The 18,397-nt window shown below is 50.0% G+C and overlaps 1 protein-coding gene across 2 annotated transcripts in view; it reads left to right on the forward strand.

The window, feature by feature from the left end:
* Positions 1-18,397, forward strand: part of LZTS3 (leucine zipper tumor suppressor family member 3) — a 50,096-nt gene that overhangs the window by 26,276 nt on the left and 5,423 nt on the right. The window contains exons 1-3 of one of the 2 annotated variants that reach the window (XM_030948401.1): positions 3,716-3,831; positions 14,662-15,153; positions 16,662-17,492. In XM_030948401.1, the coding sequence (XP_030804261.1) occupies positions 14,701-15,153; positions 16,662-17,492 (1,284 nt within the window). In that variant the 5' untranslated portion in view covers positions 3,716-3,831; positions 14,662-14,700. Of the gene's footprint in view, positions 1-3,715; positions 3,832-14,661; positions 15,154-16,661; positions 17,493-18,397 lie in introns of those variants that run through there. The other variant, XM_030948400.1, reaches the window with a different exon arrangement.

The raw sequence follows: 18,397 nt of genomic DNA on the forward strand, positions 1-18,397 counted from the left end.
ATGTTCAAAGCCTCAGCCCAAGACAGAGCAAGGCCATCATGGCTGGGTAGGGAAGGCTTTTAGGCGGGTAAACCCAACCCTGGAGGTCACCTCAGCTGGTTGGGTCTGGGTGACACAGTTTGACCATGGCCACCAAAAAAGGGCAGAGCAGAGAAGGATAAACCCAGGACTGTGTCCCATGGGGACAAGGAAGCACAGTGGCCTGGATGCAGCTGGCTGTGCAGGAGCCCTGGCACAAAGGGGTGCTGGGTGAGATCTGGGGGTCTCTGTTGGCTCCCAGAGGTGATGGAGGGGCTCTGCTGGAGGTGGGCAGATGTCTTGGTTTGGAAAGACAGGAGTCTGCTAAGGAAGGCAGGAGCCTCCCCTGAAATGGAGAATGTAAACCCTCCCCACCCCTCTGAATTGCTATAAATTTTAAATTAAGGGGCTCTCAGGCAAAAAATATGGGAGCAGGAAAGAACAGTTCTTTAATAGGGAAAAGGAAAAAAAAGGATAAAATAAACAATGCAGTCCACTAGAACAACACTGACAGAGTCAGAACCCAACCTGACACCCTGTGGGGTGTTGGTGGCAGTCCAATTGGAAATGTGGCTGCAGTCCTCAGAATTATCAGATGTGGTTCTGTTGGAGCAAGGAGGATCTGTAGAGAAGGATGTATTCTTCCTCTGAAGATCCAGTGGAAGAAGAAACAGCTGCTGTTCCTCTGGGGAATCCCGTGGAGAAAGCCATGCCAGTGTCTCAAAACCTCTGGATTATATCCAGGTAGCAATGCTTGGCTCCTCCCCCTGGGCTCACATCTCCCAATGGGACGCTGTAGTTCTTATCAGCCATGCAGTGACATTCAATAGCTGTTATCAGCAGATGTCCCCTCCCGAGGGAGAAGTGATTGTGGTCACTCAAAGAGACAGATAAAGCAAACTGCCCACTTGACAAAGGTAATCTGCCATACAGATGGTAATAGAAAACATCTTGCATTGCAATCTTCAACAGCAGAGAGGTTCCTGGCTCAGCCACCCGAGCCCTGGGTTGGAAATGAGAGTTGGGGGTTCAAAAGTTTACACCCCACCTCAGAGCACGGGTTATCCTGGATCTCCCAGCCTTCTCCAAAGTCTCTCCTCTCATGATTTATTCATCTGAGGGGAGTGCTAAGGCATAACTCAGCTCCCCAAGGCAGAATGAGCAGTGTCAGGAAAACGCCTGTCTCCTGTGAGACCTGCAACTGCTGCAGCTCCCTCAGGGCAGCCGTAGCCTCCTGTGCTCAGGCAGCTTCCCCAAATCCCTTTGGAAGTGTCCCTGTCCCAGCAGAGCCTCTCAGCCACCTCCGGTCATTGCCAGAGCAGGGATGGAAAGGACTCTCTGTCTGTGTGGCTGCTTCCAAGCTGCACACACATCCCCAAACCAACCCATTTGTCTGAATTCTCTGCTTCTGGAGCTTAACGGCAAAATTGCGAGTTTGAATCTCCACAGGAATGCATTTTGGTATAATTTACACCTTCCCCCTGCACCCTAGCAGTGTGTTTTGCCCTGCTTTAAATGCACATTAACCCAAATGTGATTATTTTGGCATCACTGCTGTTTTACTGCTCTCGCTGTTGTTTGCCCACCAACACCAGCCCCGTGACCGGTGGCTCCTTTGATCCCCAGACATCCTGCCAACAGAAAATTCACCTCAGCAAATGGGTTTCAATAAGTGGTTAGCTTTGTGTGGCTTTTATTTCCCTCCCTCCACCACTGCAAGTAATCCAGAGTAAGTGCTGAGGCTGGATGGCCCTCCATGGGAAGGCTGATTGCTCTCCTGCCACTGGGAAAGTGGGAAAAGGAGCTCTGGGCCACCCTCTGGATGATGGAAAGGAAAGAGGGCAGCATCCTCATCCAGATTTTGGCCAGGTGGGTGGAGCTTGGGGCAACCTGGGATAGTGGGAGGTGTCCCTGAGACCCCCATGAGATGGGGTTTAAGGTCCTTTCCAAACCAAACCATTCTAGGGATGCATCATTCCATTCGTCCCATCTGTCCAATCCTCAGCCCTTCTTTCAGAGCTCTTCACAGCCTTTCCTGTCAGCCACACAGCTGGGAAGCATCCCCAGAAGGATGGGAAAGTTCAGAAGGGTCCCCTGATAGAAAGACCCTAAAATCAGCATTCGAGTGAAAATGAGCTGTTTTGAGCAATCCCCACTTGAAAAAATGCCCAATTTGTCAGGCCCCAAAATTCCATTTGAAAAAAGCCCAGCTGTTAGAGCCTCAAATCTCAATTTGTATCCAAACAAGCCCCCCAGACCCTAAAATCCCCTTTGGAAAAACAAACAAACAAAAACCAAAACAGGCAGTCAGACCCCAAATCCCTATTTGAGGAAAACCCAGCTGCCACATCCCAAAATCCCCCTTTAGGCAAAATAAGTTACCTGATCCCAAAATCTTGATTTGATCAAAACCAAGCCATCAGATCCCAAAATTCCCTATATTTGTAAAATAACCCAAACCCCAGCTGTCTGATCCTAAAATCCCTGTTTGAGCAAATTGAATCTCAAATTCCTCATTTGAGAAAAACCAAGTTCCGAGAGCCTGAAATTCCTAATTTGAGAAAAAAAGTTTTAAAACAAGAGAAGCCAAGAGTCAGATCCCAAAATTCCAATTAAGTAAAACAAGCTGCCAGACCCTCAAAACTTTCTCTATGCAAAACCAAGCTGTCAGACCCCAAAATTCCCATTTGAAGAAAAACACACAGTCTGACCCCAAACTCCCTGTTTGAGATAAAACAATCCTCTGAACCCCAAATCCCTATTTGAGCAAACGCCAAAACCTCCCAAATTCACAAACCCCTATTTGAGCAAATCCCAAAACATCCCAAATCCACAAACCCCTATTTGAAGAAACCCCAAATCCACAAATCCCTATTTGAGGAAACCCCAAAACCTCCCAAATCCACACATCCCTATTTGAGCAAACCCTAAATCCACATATCTCTCATTTGAGCAAATCCCAAAACCTCTCAAATCCACAAACCCCTATTTGAGCAAACTCCAAAACCTCCCAAATCCACACACCCTTTTGTGTGCAGAAACAAACCATCAGGCCCCAAAATCCCCATCTGAAAACAGAAAAAGGCAAACTCCAGATCCTCATTTTGCAAAACCCAGCGTCTGACTCTGAAGTTCCCATTTCTGCTAAATTTAGCCCCAAATTCCCCTTGGAGGAGGAGGGAGCCATCCCTTCCCCAAAGCCCTGTTGGAGGTGGGCAGGGGTTGAGCAAACCCCAAAACCTCCCAAATCAACAAATCCCTATTTGAACAAACCCCAAAACCTCCCAAATCAACAAATCCCTATTTGAGCAAACCCCAAAACCTCCCAGATCAACAAATCCCTATTTGAGCAAACCCCAAAACCTCCCAAATCAACAAATCCCTATTTGAACAAACCCCAAAACCTCCCAAATCAACACACCCCTCTGTGTGCAGAAACAAACCATCAGACCCCAAAATCCCCATCTGAAAACAGAAAAAGGCAAACTCCAGATCCTCATTTTGCAAAACCCAGCGTCTGACTCCAAAGTTCCCATTTATGCTAAATTTAGCCCCAAATTCCCCTTGAAGGAGGAGGGAGCCATCCCTTCCCCAAAGCCCAGCCGGAGCAGGGCACAAAGAGTTAATTAAAGCTCCTGCGGGCGCCCTGGCCAATCCCACCGAGCCAAGGGCAGCCCTTGGCCCCAGCCCAGCAGCAGGTTGCTCTCCTCAGGTATTATTTTGGAATTTTCCCGGGATACCACGCAGGGAAACAATGCATTTGGAGCTCGGAGGAGGATGGGGAGCTGCAGGATGCACCCCTGGGCTGCCCAGGTAAATCCCGGATTTTTGTGGGATTTTTCTTTTCCTCTCCTTCCCACTCTGGCTGGGTGTCTTTGTTTGGGGAAGGGTTTGCGGTGGATTAGGGCAGGGCTGAGCTGGTGGGGCGCTTTGCAGGTGATTTTTTTGGGGGGCACACCGGGTGATATGGGAACCTCTTTAAGCCAGGTCTCACAAGCTCTTGGAGATCTATTTCACACTTAAGGTAGCTCAGCCACCTTTGGAGGCATAAAATCAGCAAGATCGCTTCTGTTGCAGTGTTGGCAACAAAAAGGTTAATAAAAGACAAAATAACAAACAGAGAAAAACCGAGCAAAGTGCAAGGACTTCTTGCTCTTGGTAAAACACCTCGCAAAAGCGATTTGTTTCTTTGTTCACTTCTTTCTCTAGGAAGTTGCCCAGCTCCTGTCCATTAGGTATCCTTAAGTTTGAGGTGAAGTTTCTCAGGCCTATGAGACGCCTTTTTCACCCAATCGAGGAGAAAAACTTCTAAGCTTCTTTCCTTTTTAAAGAGACAAAAAATAGCTTTGTCGCCCCGTCAACAAAACCCACATTCCTATAACCGGGCTGCGCTCCTGCGGGGGTCAGGGGTGGGGTAGGTGGGGAAAAACTGCGATTTCCCCCCCTATAAACCCCCCCTGGATCCAGCAGAGACCCCCCCAGCACCGAGACCTTGCAGCCCGCTGGATTTTAGGGCATGGCTCTGGTTTAGCAGATCAAATTCCGCGATGGGGACAAGGCACCCACCAGGGGGGTTCGCTCCGAGCGCGGTGTCCGGGGAGGAGCGAGCGCTTCCCGGGCTGGCTCCGCGCCCAGGAAATTCCTCGGGTTGAGTTAATGATAAATCACGGGCTGGTGACGGGTCCCCACTTCGTCCTTCCTGCGGGGACAGAGGTTTGGGCGAAGTTTGGGGATGGCAGAGCCAGGCAGGGCTCGATGGAACCGATCTGGGGGTGATGGCTCATCCCAAAGGGCAGGATTGGGTCCCTCCCTTGCAACATCCCGGCGACAAAAAGGGGGAGTCCTCCTGGTGTCTGGGACCATGGAGCTGGGGATCACATCGGGATCCCTGAGATTTGGGCTGTGGGGATGTGTGAGGATGCTCAGGAAGGTGCTGGGGAGCCAGGCAAGTGATGTAGCTCCATGCTGGGACACTTTCAGTGGTCACCCCATATCCTCTGTGGTGGGGAGTCCCAAAGGCTCAGCTGGCATCATCCCATCTCCAGCCACCTTCCCTAAGGATCTTGAGTAGATTAGTGCAGGGCTGAGCTGGTGAAGCCCTTTCCCATTGATTTTTAGGGATGGGATGTACCTGCTGGGCTCTGTTTGCACCACAGGATCTTTCCAAAGGATCTTCAATGGATTAGTGCAGGGCTGAGCTGGTAGGAGCCTTCCCAGTTGCTTTTTAAGGATGGAAAGTACCTGCTGGACTGTTTTTGCACCAGGGGGTCAGAGCAGAGATGGGGTGCACAGAGATGGATTGTTCAGGGTGGGGAAATCTCACCCTAGATCCTACTGGCAGCCCCTTAACAAGGGGAAACTGAGGCACATAGGGTTGGGAGGACCCCAAGAAGTCCAGCCCATGGGATGGGGCATCCCAGACCCTCAGGGCTGCAGCCAGCACTGAGGCTGCTCCATCAAACTGCCCTTGCCCCTGTCCTGATGGAATCCAGGGAGTTTTCCCTGTGCCACCAAAGCTTGGTGCTTTTCTGGGCAGAGGTTGCCATCAGGACCTCACTGGGGACAATGACACAGCTGGCCCTGAGTATCTTCTGGGGGCAGTCACAAGGGTCACAGATGAGGCCATGGATGAACCTTTCCTGATGGACACACGGGATTTAGGAAGGCACTTTGGGCCGAGCTTGAAACCATCCTGTCCTGTTGCCCCTTGGGATGATTAAGGGAGGTCATGGAAAATCCTTCCATCTGCCCTCAGGTGCATCCTGGAGGATGCCAGCCTGGATCCAAACCCAGGGCTCTGAGAGCAGATGGGAAAAAGGGGGAAAAATCCCCCTGAGGATGAGGACTTTGGCCAGGGGAATGCTGGTGGATATCCAGTGTGGCTTGTGAAAAACTCCATGGCAGGATAATTCCTGGTGGGAAGGACCCCAGGAGCTCTCCAGGCCATCCTGCTGCTGGTGGACCCTGCCTGGTCCATTCAGGGCTTGAAAACCTCCAAGGATGAGACAGAAAACCTCCCTGGGACTGTACAAATGTGCCTTGTCACATGTCCCCATCACCTGCTGAAGTTTCTCTGGGGCTTTGCCCACCTCACTGCAGCCTCCAGAATAATTTTGATTTCTTCCCTTACTGGAACAGCTCAAGCCTGGCGTGGCCTGCCAGGTGCTTGGCTTTTCATTCCACTCTGCCTGCTTTTTCAGATCCTGTGGATTAAAAACTGGGATAAAACCCCCAGAGATGAGGAGCTGGGATGGAGGAGGTGGGATTGGGACGGGGAGCAGCTTGCTCAGGGTGAGCAATAGCCATGCCCAGGCTGATTTACTGATTGTTTTACTGTCAGAAAGAGGTTTCCAGGAAGCTGTGGCAGGGTGTCCATTCCAGGAACAGCCTCAGGGAGCTGAGAGGGAAGGAGGGACAGCCAGGAGGGCACAGAGCCAAGGCCACGGGGCAGATTGCGGCTGTGCTTTGCCACGATTCCCCCTCCTGACACGTCCTGGGGGATGGGGACAGGGTGGCAGTGGACTGTGTCCCTTAAACACAGCGAGCAGCTGGGGGAGGAAAACTGATAGCAGAGTGGGAGGGAGGGCCAGGGAAGGTGGAGCAGGCTGCTCTGCTCAGGCTGTGTCAGGAACAATGGGGCCTTTATTGGGGAAGAGAGGTGGTGAGGCTGGCAGGGACAGTTTGGTGCTCGGAGAGTTCCTTGGCCAGCTGGGACACAGGGGCACTGGCGTGTGGGGTGGGACAGCTTGGTGGCCACTGTCCCCCTAGGCAGCTGTGGGGGACAGGGAACTGGGACATGGGGTGGGACAGGTTGGTACAGCTGGGGGGGTGGGGAAATGGGAAATAATGGGAAATGGGAAATAATGGGAAATGGGAAATGGGAAATGGGACAGGTTTGTAACCATGCATTCCTTGGCCAAGTGGGGGGACAGGGGAATGGGCTGGGACAGTCTGGTACCCATCATGTCCTTTGGTCAGCAAGTGAAACAGGGAACTGGGATATGGGATATGGGATATGGGATATGGGATATGGGATATGGGATATGGGATATGGGATATGGGATGGGACAGGCTGGTACCCATCATGTCCTTTGGTCAGAAAGTGAAACAGGGAACAGGGATATGGGCTATGGGGATGTGGGATATGGGATATGGGATATGAGACAGTCTGGTACCCATAATGTCCTTTGATCAGCAAGTGGAGTAAGGAACTGGGAACTGGCATATGGGATATGGAATATGCAATATGGAATATGGGATGGGACAGTCTGGTACTCATCATGTCCTTTGGCCAGAAAGTGAAACAAGGAACTGGGATATGGGGTATGGTATGGGATATGGGACAGTCTGGTACCTGTCTTGTCCTTTGGTCAGAAAGTGAAGCAAGGAAAAGGAATATGGGATATGGGACAGGTTGGTACCCAGAATGTCCCTTGACCACAGCTGGAGGAAACTGGAACACAGCAAATGGGACAAGAGACAGGCCAGTTTGGTACCAGATATCCTCTGGTGTTGTGATTCATCTCCAGGTGCCTCTGTGAATCCCACAGATGCTGCCAGGACTCTCCTTGATGTGGGTCTGGGTTCGTGGCCACCCTCCCAAACCCTCTGGCATCAGGGATTGCAGTGAGTGGTTTAAAAGGGACCCTGGGGACCCTCACAGCTGAGAGTGAGGAGCAAACCATGCTGGGGACATCCTGAATCAAGTGCTGCCACCCACTCCAGACCAGAGGAGCTTTGGGGATGCAGGATTCTGTCATCCAGGCTGTCCCTTGGCAGCTCAACAGAGCTCCCCGAAGGAGCTGCCTGGGTCTTTTCATCTCATCTCTTCTGTTTCAGCCTTATTATGTAAATAGCTGATGTGGCCCTCATAATGAGAAAGTAGTTTCCCAGAATACAAAAGGCTGTAATTATCTCATTAGCAGGAGGAAAGGAAAAGGAAATGCCTCTGAGTTGGCTCACTTTTATTTCCTACAGCAGCCCGAGGAAGCACAGCCCCCAAAAGGCCCCAAAACTCCCCAAAACCAGGACCTGCCTGCCCCTAATGCTGCCACCCCCTCTCTTCAGGAGAGAAAAGCAAAGTGTGATCCTCCTGTCTCAGAAATGGGATATGGGATATGGGATATGGGATATGGGATGGGACAGTCTCGTACCCATCATGTCCTTTGGTCAGAAAGTGCAACAAGGAAAAGGGATATGAGATGTGGGATATGGGATATGGGATGCGTGATATGGGATATGGGATATGGGATATGGGATGTGGGATATGAGATGTGGGATATGGGATGTGGGACATGGGATATGGGTTTGTACTGGGAGGGCTGAGGGCTTTGAACTTGGAACTTTCCAGTTGCCCAGAGGATGCTGCAGGTCCCTGTGCAGACCCCTCAGTGCTCTCAGGTGCTGGGACAGGGGCAGCTGGAAAGTGGGGGGAGGGGATCACAGAGGGACAGGGTGGTGCCCACATTCCCAAATTGGATGTTCCTAGGCAGGACTGCCATGCTGGGCAGTCCAAGTCCAACCTCTCTGCTCCAGGTGCCCTAGGGCACTTTACTCAGGATTGGGTCCAAAAGTAAATCCAATCACAAATCCTTTGCACAGAAGGATGGGAAATGTGCAGATACACAACAGCCCCACAGCCCAAGAGGTGTCTGAGGGTGGCTGCAAGAATCTGCCACTACTTGACCCTCCAGCCTGCCTTCCTGAGTTTGATTTTTTAGCTCTGAATGGGGAGAAAAAGATCTGCAGTGCAGGAATACATGGGAAAAGAGAGGTCTGTGACCTGGGGAAGGAGCAGGAGTTGCTCTTCTGAGTTCATTTGGCTTTTGGTTGTGGAAAAAGCTTGTGGTTGAAAAGCTGGAGATGTGCGTGTTTTTGCAGACAGGTTCAAGTGTGTTCCTGCTGTATTCCAGTGGCAGAGGAAAACCTGGCAGCCACCAAGCCAGGATGGGGAGAAAGGAGTAGGAGGGGGTGCAGAAAAGAGCCACAAGAGTTCCTTGAGGGCTGGAAAAAATGCCTGTGAGAGACAAGAAAAGCTCATTCTGTTCCCCTCTTCAGACTGAGCAACTTGAGAAGGGTGTAGGAGAACAGGAGGTGCTGGGCACTGGAGCCAGGTGGGAGGGGAGCTGTGGTGTCCCTGCTCCTGAATCAATCCCAGTGGAGGAGCTCTCAGCCGGGTTTAGGACAGCACGGCCATTAGGAGGTGGCAAGTGGTGGCCTGTGACACACAGGAGGCAGAGCAGTGGCTGAGTGGCCTTTTTGGAGGATGTGATGAACAAGAAAAGGTGAGGGAGAGGAAGAGGGATGTGACTGAAAGAAGGACAAGAGGGAGCAGCCTCTAAACAGGAGAGGTTTAGCTTGGATATCAGGGAAAATTTCTTCGTGGAAAGGGTGTCCAGGCCAGTGTTGGAGTCCCATCCCAGTAGGGATTTAAAAGCCATAGGGATGTGGCATTTGGGGATATGGTCAGTGGTGTTCTTGGCAGTGCTGTAAGAACAGTTAGACCCCACAGTCTTAGAGGGTTTTTCTAACCTGAATAATTCAGTGATTCTGTGATTCTACAAGTGCAAGTCTTGGGTTTCAGTGGTGGTTTTGCCCCAGGGCTTGTTAACTCCTCACTGGACACAGGTGGCTTTGCTCCCTGCAGGGTCTGTGTCTTCACTGCTAACCCTTCCTGTCCCTCCCTTCCCACTCCACATCTCTTCCTGGATCAAGCTGAAATTATCACAGCCATTCTTTTTCCAACCTGTTCCACCACCCCAGGACATGTTGACTTTTTCTCCTCCAACCAAACCAAACCAGCCCCTTGGCAGTGCTGCCAACAAACTGGCAGAGCCAACCTGATCTGTAAACACAGGGCAGGTGCAGGCCCTACCCCAACAAAAACAACAGAGCAGGGTTCATGGTGTCACTAATTGCTCCCTCGTTAAGCAAACAAACCTGACCAATGAAGGTCAGGGGCACACCTGTCACCACAGTTGGCAGGACAGGGAATTTTTGACCTTCAGGTGCCTTTGTTGCCCGTGCTGCCAGCTCCACACGCCTGGGATGGGCACGGGTGCCAAGCCCTGCCTTGCTCTGGGGCTCTTTGCCCAAGAGCCATGACTGATTCCCTTTCCTGATTCCCTTCCCTGATTCCTTTCTCTGATTCCCTTCTCCCTTCCCTTCTCCCCTGGCACGGTGCCGAGGTGTGTCTGTGTGTCTGCCTCCCCAAGGCCTTTGTTAGGAGAGTGTTAACAATTAACCTCCTCAGGCAGCAACAGAGCCAGGCCTCCATCATTTCGTCTTGGCTAACCATTCAGCTGCTTATCTCAGAGCAAGTTTTCTTCTTTCTTAACTGGAAGGCATTCACTGAATGGTTTGGGTAGAGCAAGTTGGAAGATGAAGTTGTTATTTTACAAATTTCTGTACTTACAATAACATCTAGAAGTGTCCTGGAGCTGCAGGCAGGGCTGGAAACCTTGGTAAGAGGTGGACACGCAGAGTTTGCCTGGCACAGCTGGGGAAAAGGACATTTCACCCCAGATTTTCTGCATCAGGCATCAGAATATTGCTGTCTCCAAGGCGAGGCTGCTGCAGGAAAGGCCAAGAGGCCACTGGAGGTAGATGGGATGAGGAGGTGGTGCAATGTGGAGTGTGGATTCCCAGTGTCCCTGCTCAGAGAAGGTCACCCAGCCATGCTCGAGGGTGACTCTGCTTTCCTCCCAAAGGATGGACTTGGGAATGGAATGCTGGTAAAGGCAAACACTTGGTTTGCCTCAGGCTCTCTGTGCTCATGGACAGGCTCAGCACCCTTGGGAATCACAAACAAAGCTCGTGAAAAGTTCAAACATGAACTGTCAGTTCATGCTCCCATGGGAGGGAGGCAGTTCTCATGGAATCATGGACTAGTTTGGTTTGGAAGGGACCTTAAAGATTATCCAGTTCCAATCTCCTCCCATGGCAGGGACACCTTCCACTGTCCCAGGTCACTCCAGGCCCCATCCAACCTGGCATTAAACACTTCCAGGGATCCAGGGGCAGCCACAGCTTCTCTGGGCACCCCGTGCCAGGGCCTCATTACCCTCAGTCAAGAATTTCTCACCAATATCCCACATAACCCTGCCCTGTCAGTCTGAAGCCATTCCCTCTGGTCCTCTTGCCCCAGAGATGGTGAGATTTAAGGAGAAGAAATGTCCTGGGGAAGTTTTTAGTCACACATTCCCCCAAACCTGGAAGGAGAAAAAAAAAAAAAAAAGACCGTCCTGCTCTGTGCTGGAGCATGGCAATGTTATTCCTGTGCTCAAAATTTGATTTCACAGTTCAGCTGAGGAACAACCAATGTAAAACCTGACTGGGAACTGGAGCTGGCCAGAAGATACAAACCCAGGGGCTGTTGTTCTCAGGAAAAAATGGCCCTTTTTGGCAAACAAAGCTGTACTGTCAGGGAGCTCTTGGCACTTCTGGAATCTCCTTAATAACATATTTATAACACTTGTCTGTATGCTCTGTTTATCAGATCCCGGGTTTGCAGTAAACACAAGCTCAGAACAAGGGGTTTTTTTCAGAATATTTTCTTGGATGATTCCCAGTTAAAAGAAAATGCTTCTTGTTGTGTTGGCCTTTTTTTTTTTTTTTTGTCCTTTTGGAAGGATCAAACTTTCCAGTGACCTCATCCCTGTCCTCAGAGAGTCAATGTAAATGTGCAAATGTCACCGTGAAATTTACCCAGTGAGGGAAAAGTAACCTGGATTTCTCCCTGGCTGGCTGGAGAGCACTGCAAGGAGACAATGCCACATCCTTGTCTGGAGCTGAGACCTTCCAGCACATCCCTCCCGTGGTGCCTGGTGTCCCATAAAAAGAAATCACAGCCTATAAAGATTCCCAAAGTCACTGAAAAGCAGGTTATTCCTAAATTAGGAGGACAAAAAGTCTTCCCTTGACTCATAAAATCCAAAGGCACCATTGGTTAAGCCACAGCGTGGCTTCAGGTGGGTGTTCTCCATCCTTCCTCATCACTCCACAGCCCAGCCAAGTCTCCAGGTGCTCATTTTTCTCTCCTGTGTTTTGCTGCTTTGGAATGTAGTTGGAGATTGTTTGTCCGACATGTGAATTGTTTTGACTTAATGACCAATCACAGGCAGCTCTGTCGGGAATCTGGAAGCAGTCACGAGTTTTTAATTAATATCTTGTTAAGCCTTCTGTAAGATCCTTTCTATATTCTTTAGTATAGTTTTAGTATCATATCATATAATAATAAATTATGCTGATGTTCTCTGGGAAGTCTTTAGGGTGTGACAGGCTCATGAGCCTTTGAGTGCTGCTCAGAGCACGTGTCCAAATGTCACATGCCTCATACATGACCAGACCCTGCCACTCCTTGCTTCTGGCAGGGGTTCTGTCACTTATGACCAATAAATACTCGTGTTTTGGCTGTGGGGGATCCCCCCACGTGCTCATGTGATCCTCCTTTACTGCCTGGTCTTTAGACTTTCATCAAGGAATGACATGAGATCATCCGCTGGGGACAGAGGTGCAAACTGCAGGGTGTCCTCAGCAGGGACCACAAAGTGCTCACTTAATGCTTGTTGATCACAAAATCCCAGAAATGGGATGACAAATGATCATAAAACCCCAGAATGGGCTGGGTTGGGTTGGAAAGGACCTTAAATCCCGTCTCAACAGCTCTGTGTCCTCTCCCTGTGGCACAGCAGTTGCCACATCTGCCACTCAGGCTGTACTTTGGACAGGGCAGGGCGCTGGGAAAGGGGGAGGAGAAGCCTCCAGAAATGCAGTTTAATAAAAGCAAAGTTGAGCAGCACAGCCCCTGTGCTTTAACCTTTTTAATTCTTTTTCCATTCCATTATTAGTGCAAATAGCAGGGCCCTGTGAGACACCACGTGGGAGCTGAGCTCCAGACCGCAGCTTGCTCTCCAGGGAAATAAACTCAGTTCTGCTTTACTCAGGGAGGGCTGAATGAACATCCCTACCCCAAGGAGAGCGAGAACCCCACTGAAATGGGGATTTTCTCCATCTCCCCTTCCTGCTGGTCCTGCCTGACTGCTGCTATCCCTGAGCCTTTCTCCAAAGGGCATCACTGTTTTTATCCCATCCACAGGGAAACTTCGCAGTTTCTGCTGCCCTTAAGTCCTGCTTTAGTCTCCAGGCTGTCAGGATGGATTATCCTGGAAATCCTGGAACTGAGGGTGCCTGAGGCAAAATAAAAGCATCAGTTCTGACCCATGGGGACTGATTCAATGAACTCAGTAGGGCAGGTGGGCAGTGGTCAGCTGAGTGGCCACAGCTGTCCACAAGCCACTGGCCTTGCTCCTCCAGGTTTAGTTCAATCACTCAAAATTTGCAATGCACCTTCTCCCTTCCTTCAGGTAATGAGATCCTTGGGTGGTACAGGTTCAAATTCTCCATTACTCAATGAGACAAAAAAAAAAAAGGTTGTTGTGGGTCTTTATTTCCTTAAATAAGATTTTACACCTTTGTGTAAAAGCTGATGAAGAGCATCTAGACAGCTGAGAATTGGTCCCAAGGATAACTGGTCCCAGGACAGCCCTAGTGAAAGACAACTTTTGAAACCATTATTTGCAAGTTATCCATGTCCCATGGCCTAGTTTTGGCCAACCCAAGGCACAGCCTAAGTAGGAATCAAATGGAGAAGGGGAATAAAGATTTAAAAGAAAATTTAGGATGACACCTGCACAAAAGCATCTTTTTAAAAGCTGAGGTTCAGGTGAGCTACAATCCCAAGAAAGAGATGGAAATTGTGTTGCTTAAACCCTGTGGTGTCATCCTAAGGGATGTGCTGGAGGGAGCACTTGTAGGAACCAGGACCAGGGATGGAGACCTCACATCCTTCCATCCCCATGGGAACAAAAACTTACTCAAACCTGGGAAAAGTGACAGAAATAATTCAAGCTTGGGCACAGCAAGTGTTTGTGTCTCACCAGTGCCATAGAGCTGTGCCTACTAAAATCCATGCAAGTCACTCCCCTGGGAACCACAACCCTGGGATTGAGAAGATTCGGGTAAAATAACAGTGGGTGGGGTTTGGGGAATGCTGCTCCTCCAAGGGATCTGGGGCTCCCACAGAAGAGGAGAACCCCGTCACCTGTGGTATTTGCTGGGTCCCCAGGACGAATTAAGAACCTGACTCCATGTTCTTAGAAGGCTAATTTATTATTTTATGATATATATTATATTAAAGAATGCTATACTAAAACTATACTAAAGAATAGAGAAAGGGTCTTACGGAAGGCTTAACAAGATACTAATTAAAAACTTGTGACTGCTTCCAGAATCCTGACACAGCTGGCTGTGACTGGTCATCAAGTCAAAACAATTCACATGTTGAATAAACAATCTCCAATCACATTCCAAAGCAGCAAAACACAGGAGAGGAAAAAATGAGATAATATTGCTTTTCCTTTTCCTCTGAGGGTTCTCAGCTTCCCAGGAGAAAATCCTGGGCAAAGGGATTTTTCAGAAAATATGACAGTGACAATCACCAGGACATAACTTTGATCTGCAAAGGGCACGGCACTTTTTTTCAGAAAACAGTGACAATCACCAGGACGTAATTTTGATCTGCAGAAGGGCACGTCAGACAAAAGTCACCTCTCTAACAACCCTTTTTCTCCCTCTTTGTCCCAGTGCCACTGAGCTGCGCCTCCACCTCACCCCTACGCTGCCATGGCCACGCTAGAGACGCTGCCCGTCCTCAGTGACCCGGCCTACCCCAGCCCGGAGAGCTTCCACGGCTTCGCCCCGCGCTACTCCCAGACCATCCCCAGGAGCGCCATGGGGAGCGTGGGCAGCGGCGTGGCCAACGACCAGGAGTTCGCCATGAAGAGCGTGGGCACACGCACGCAGAGCGGCGGCCGGCCCGCCGAGGGGCCGCGCAACGGCTACTCCGGCCGGGACATCCCCCACCGCTACTCGGGCGAGGAGAAGACCTACAAGTCGGAGAAAGTCTCCAACTCGCTCTACATCAACGGCGAGGCGCGCAAGAGCGAGAAGGTGAAGGTGGACATCTGCGGGAACGTGACCGCCAACAACGAGAAGAACCTGCCGCCGCCGCCGCCCCAGTACCGAGAGCCCGGTAACCCACCAAAGATTTTGCCAATTTCTGGCAAACTGGACCAGGTGAGCACCTCTTGGAGCAGCTGGGTGGCCGTGGCATTTCTCTGGAAGCACAGGCCAGGAGGCCTTGGGCAACAGGGCAGTCTTGATGGTGTCATTTTTGTTTTGTACATTTTAATGTAGAGATGAGATAATCTTACAACTTTCAGGAGTGTTGTTAGTTCTTGAGGAACCCAAGAGCATGACCACAGGTCTTCCACACACAGCTCATTTAAGTCACTGGCTGTTCCAGCTTCCCTGAGATGTTGTGCCTACCTCCCTGAAGGATGGGGAGGGAGCTGGAGTTGGCCCCTGTTTGTAGGTGCAGCATCTAAGTCCTACTCAGGTTTTGTGTGTATTGTGCCTTTTATAGGCAGTTTCCAACCACTTAAGCTGTTGTTTGAAAGCAGCCACGAGCATCTGTTCCCCATCCCAGTGCCCCTTGTGAGGGAAAAGGCTTGGTAACTACCCCTGTAAATGTTATCTCCAAGCCCAGCCCATCCTCATGGCTCATATTGGCTTCAGGGAGCAAAATCTCCCAGGCCTGGAGGAACAGAGCCCCAGCAGTGTTTTATGTTGCCTGCTGCTCTGCTCCAGTGACTTCCATAATTTGTGCCCAGTATTATTTCTGCAGCATTTGGTGGCCTTTTCTCCTGGGTTGTTAATCCAACAACCCCTGCAGTCCATCTCAGTCTCACACTTGGTCTCCAGCCTCCAACCTGTTCAGTGGGGCTTTTTCTGTTTCTCCTGAAAGGCATTTTCAAAATACCTTTGCTTCCTCCAGTTTAATTTTCGCCTACAATCTGCCATAGGGGATACTCAATCCCATTTTGAGGAAAATTTTGTTCCTAATGGTGCATTGATGGGGTGAGGAATGTGCAAGGCTTTAAAATCCTTTTTAAATCCCTTACAACTGTGGTCTGCTGTCCCCCAGCATTGCTTATGCCACAGAAAACACAAATTTCAAATGAAGAGCAGCTCCAGCATGTTCCTTGCCTGGTGTCACTGCTGTCACAGCTCCTGCCTGCTCCTGTCTGAGGACAAGCAGGACATGAGGTCCCCACAGGCACAGGTTACTGCTGGCAGGAGGGAGATATGATTCTCCTGAGGGCTGCTAATCCAAGGGTTCAATTCAGCTTTCAGCAAAAGGGCAATGCAACCTCAAGGCTAGAAATATAAACAGCAAAAATTAGAGTTATTTTTGGTCAGGTCTGGTAAGCAAGGGGCAGCCCTCCTTGTGACAAGCACTAAGAGAACCCAAGGAGTATTCTAGACAAAAATCATGCAGGTTTGGGGTGAGTCATGCAGGTTTGGGGTGAAAAGATTGTTTCCTTTCAGCTGGAGGAAGGGAAGACAGTGTTGCCCTTTGAGTGACCACAGGTCCCTCATGTGCAACCCCAAATGTGTAACACGGTGGGATAAAGAGCCAGCCCAAGCCGCATAAGCCCCACCCCGTGCCGATGTGTCTCTTTTGTGTGTTGCTACCGAGCCTCCTGCCGTGTTTGATGCCTGCTCCTTTTTTCTTTTTGCAGAGCAATGAGCCCTTAGTTAGACCCTCAGCCTTTAAACCAGTAGTTCCTAAAAACTTCCATTCCATGCAGAACCTCTGCCCGCCTCAGAGCAACGGGATGGCAGAGAACAGGAAGAGCTTGAACCACGCCAACAGCAATAGCCCGTCCGCGCCCAAGGGCGGGCTCGACAAGAGCAGCCTTAACAGGACTACAAACCAAGGCGGGGGGCTCTCGGATTCGGGCCGTAACTCCCTGACCAGCCTGCCCACCTATGGCACGGGCTACAGCCAGCACGTGGGCCCCATGAGCGCCTCCACCAGCCACATCAACCGCATCGGGACCACCTATGTGGAGAAGAACATCGTGGGGTACAACGGGATATCTACCTCAGACAGCGGGCGGTCCTCCAGCAAGAGCACCTCGTCCTTCAGCAGGCTGAACCATCTCAACGAGACCATGCCTTTCCACTCGCCCTCGACCGACGACATCATCCAGGACCTGGAGGACAGGCTGTGGGAGAAGGAGCAGGAGGTGCTGCAGATGAGGAGGAACCTGGACAAGAGCGAGGCGGCCATCTTCCAGGTGTTCGAGGAGAAGCAGAAGATCTGGGAGAGGGAAATGGAGGACCTGAGGCAGAACTATGCCAACAAGTTGCAGCAGGTCTCCAAAAAGGCGCAGCGGGCTCAGCAGGCTCTGCAACTCCAAATCTTCAAGCTCCAGCAGGAGAAAAAAAAACTCCAGGATGACATGGGACAACTCCTCCAGCAACGAGAGGAGCTGGAGAAGAAATTTGTGGCTTTCAAGAAGGAGCAGGCTGAGTTTCTCCCAAAGATTGAAGAGACCAAGTGGGAGGTAAGAGCGTTGTTGTAACAGGCCATAAATGAGGTTTCCATTGGTGGGATCTGGTGACCCAAAGTTCCTCCCACATGCCCATAGATAACAGTCATGGGCTGCTGACCTCCACGTAACGGGTGACACTGGTCACCTCACTTGTCTGAGTCCCAGGCCTGCTGATTTCAATTAAGCTAAAATAAGCACAACTTTTTGTGCACACCCTCCTGTGCTGGTTAATAATTTGACTTCACAGTCTGGTCACTCCAAGTCATGACATTCAAATCCAGTTTCGCGGAATACAGGCCCTTCCACACAGGTACTTGTGCCTGCCAAAAATGGGCTTAAGTCTATTTTAATTAAATTCTTTTACCATTTGCATTTGGGCAAACCTTGAAACCGGTCTTCAGATATTTGTTTTTTTAAAATTGAAGATATAAAAGCAACTGAGCTAAGAATGACATTGATAGAGCCATGTTTACCTCATGTTTTCCATTGTAACACACTTTTTTTGGTTGTTAATAAGTAGATCTCTCTTAAAAGGCTGAAAGACACATTCCTCTTTCTAGTTCCCCTGTTGAGTCCTACATAACTTTTTCCTACTGTTCCTATTTTTAGAACATTTTATCAAGTTCTGTTTGTATAGCCAGTGCTAACATACCATTTTTTCAGCTTGATCATGGGAAGAATTTTAATCCTTCCATGCACAGGCTAGAAACTTTAAATTTATTAAGAGTGCAGAGGCAAAACGTAGCTCTAGAATCCAGACGACCTTATTCTGCTAATCCTGATGGAAAGTCAACCAAGCTGGGATTAATTAGGCTCTGAAATGTGCCATTTGCAGATGTTTAGCAGAAGGTTTGGGATGGAGCTCCGCAGGTTTGTGGGTGGGAGAGGAAAATGAAGGCAGGAGCGAAGCATCGCTG

Source organism: Camarhynchus parvulus, chromosome 4 (assembly GCF_901933205.1).
Source record: "Camarhynchus parvulus chromosome 4, STF_HiC, whole genome shotgun sequence".
Taxonomy (NCBI): Eukaryota; Metazoa; Chordata; class Aves; order Passeriformes; family Thraupidae; genus Camarhynchus; species Camarhynchus parvulus.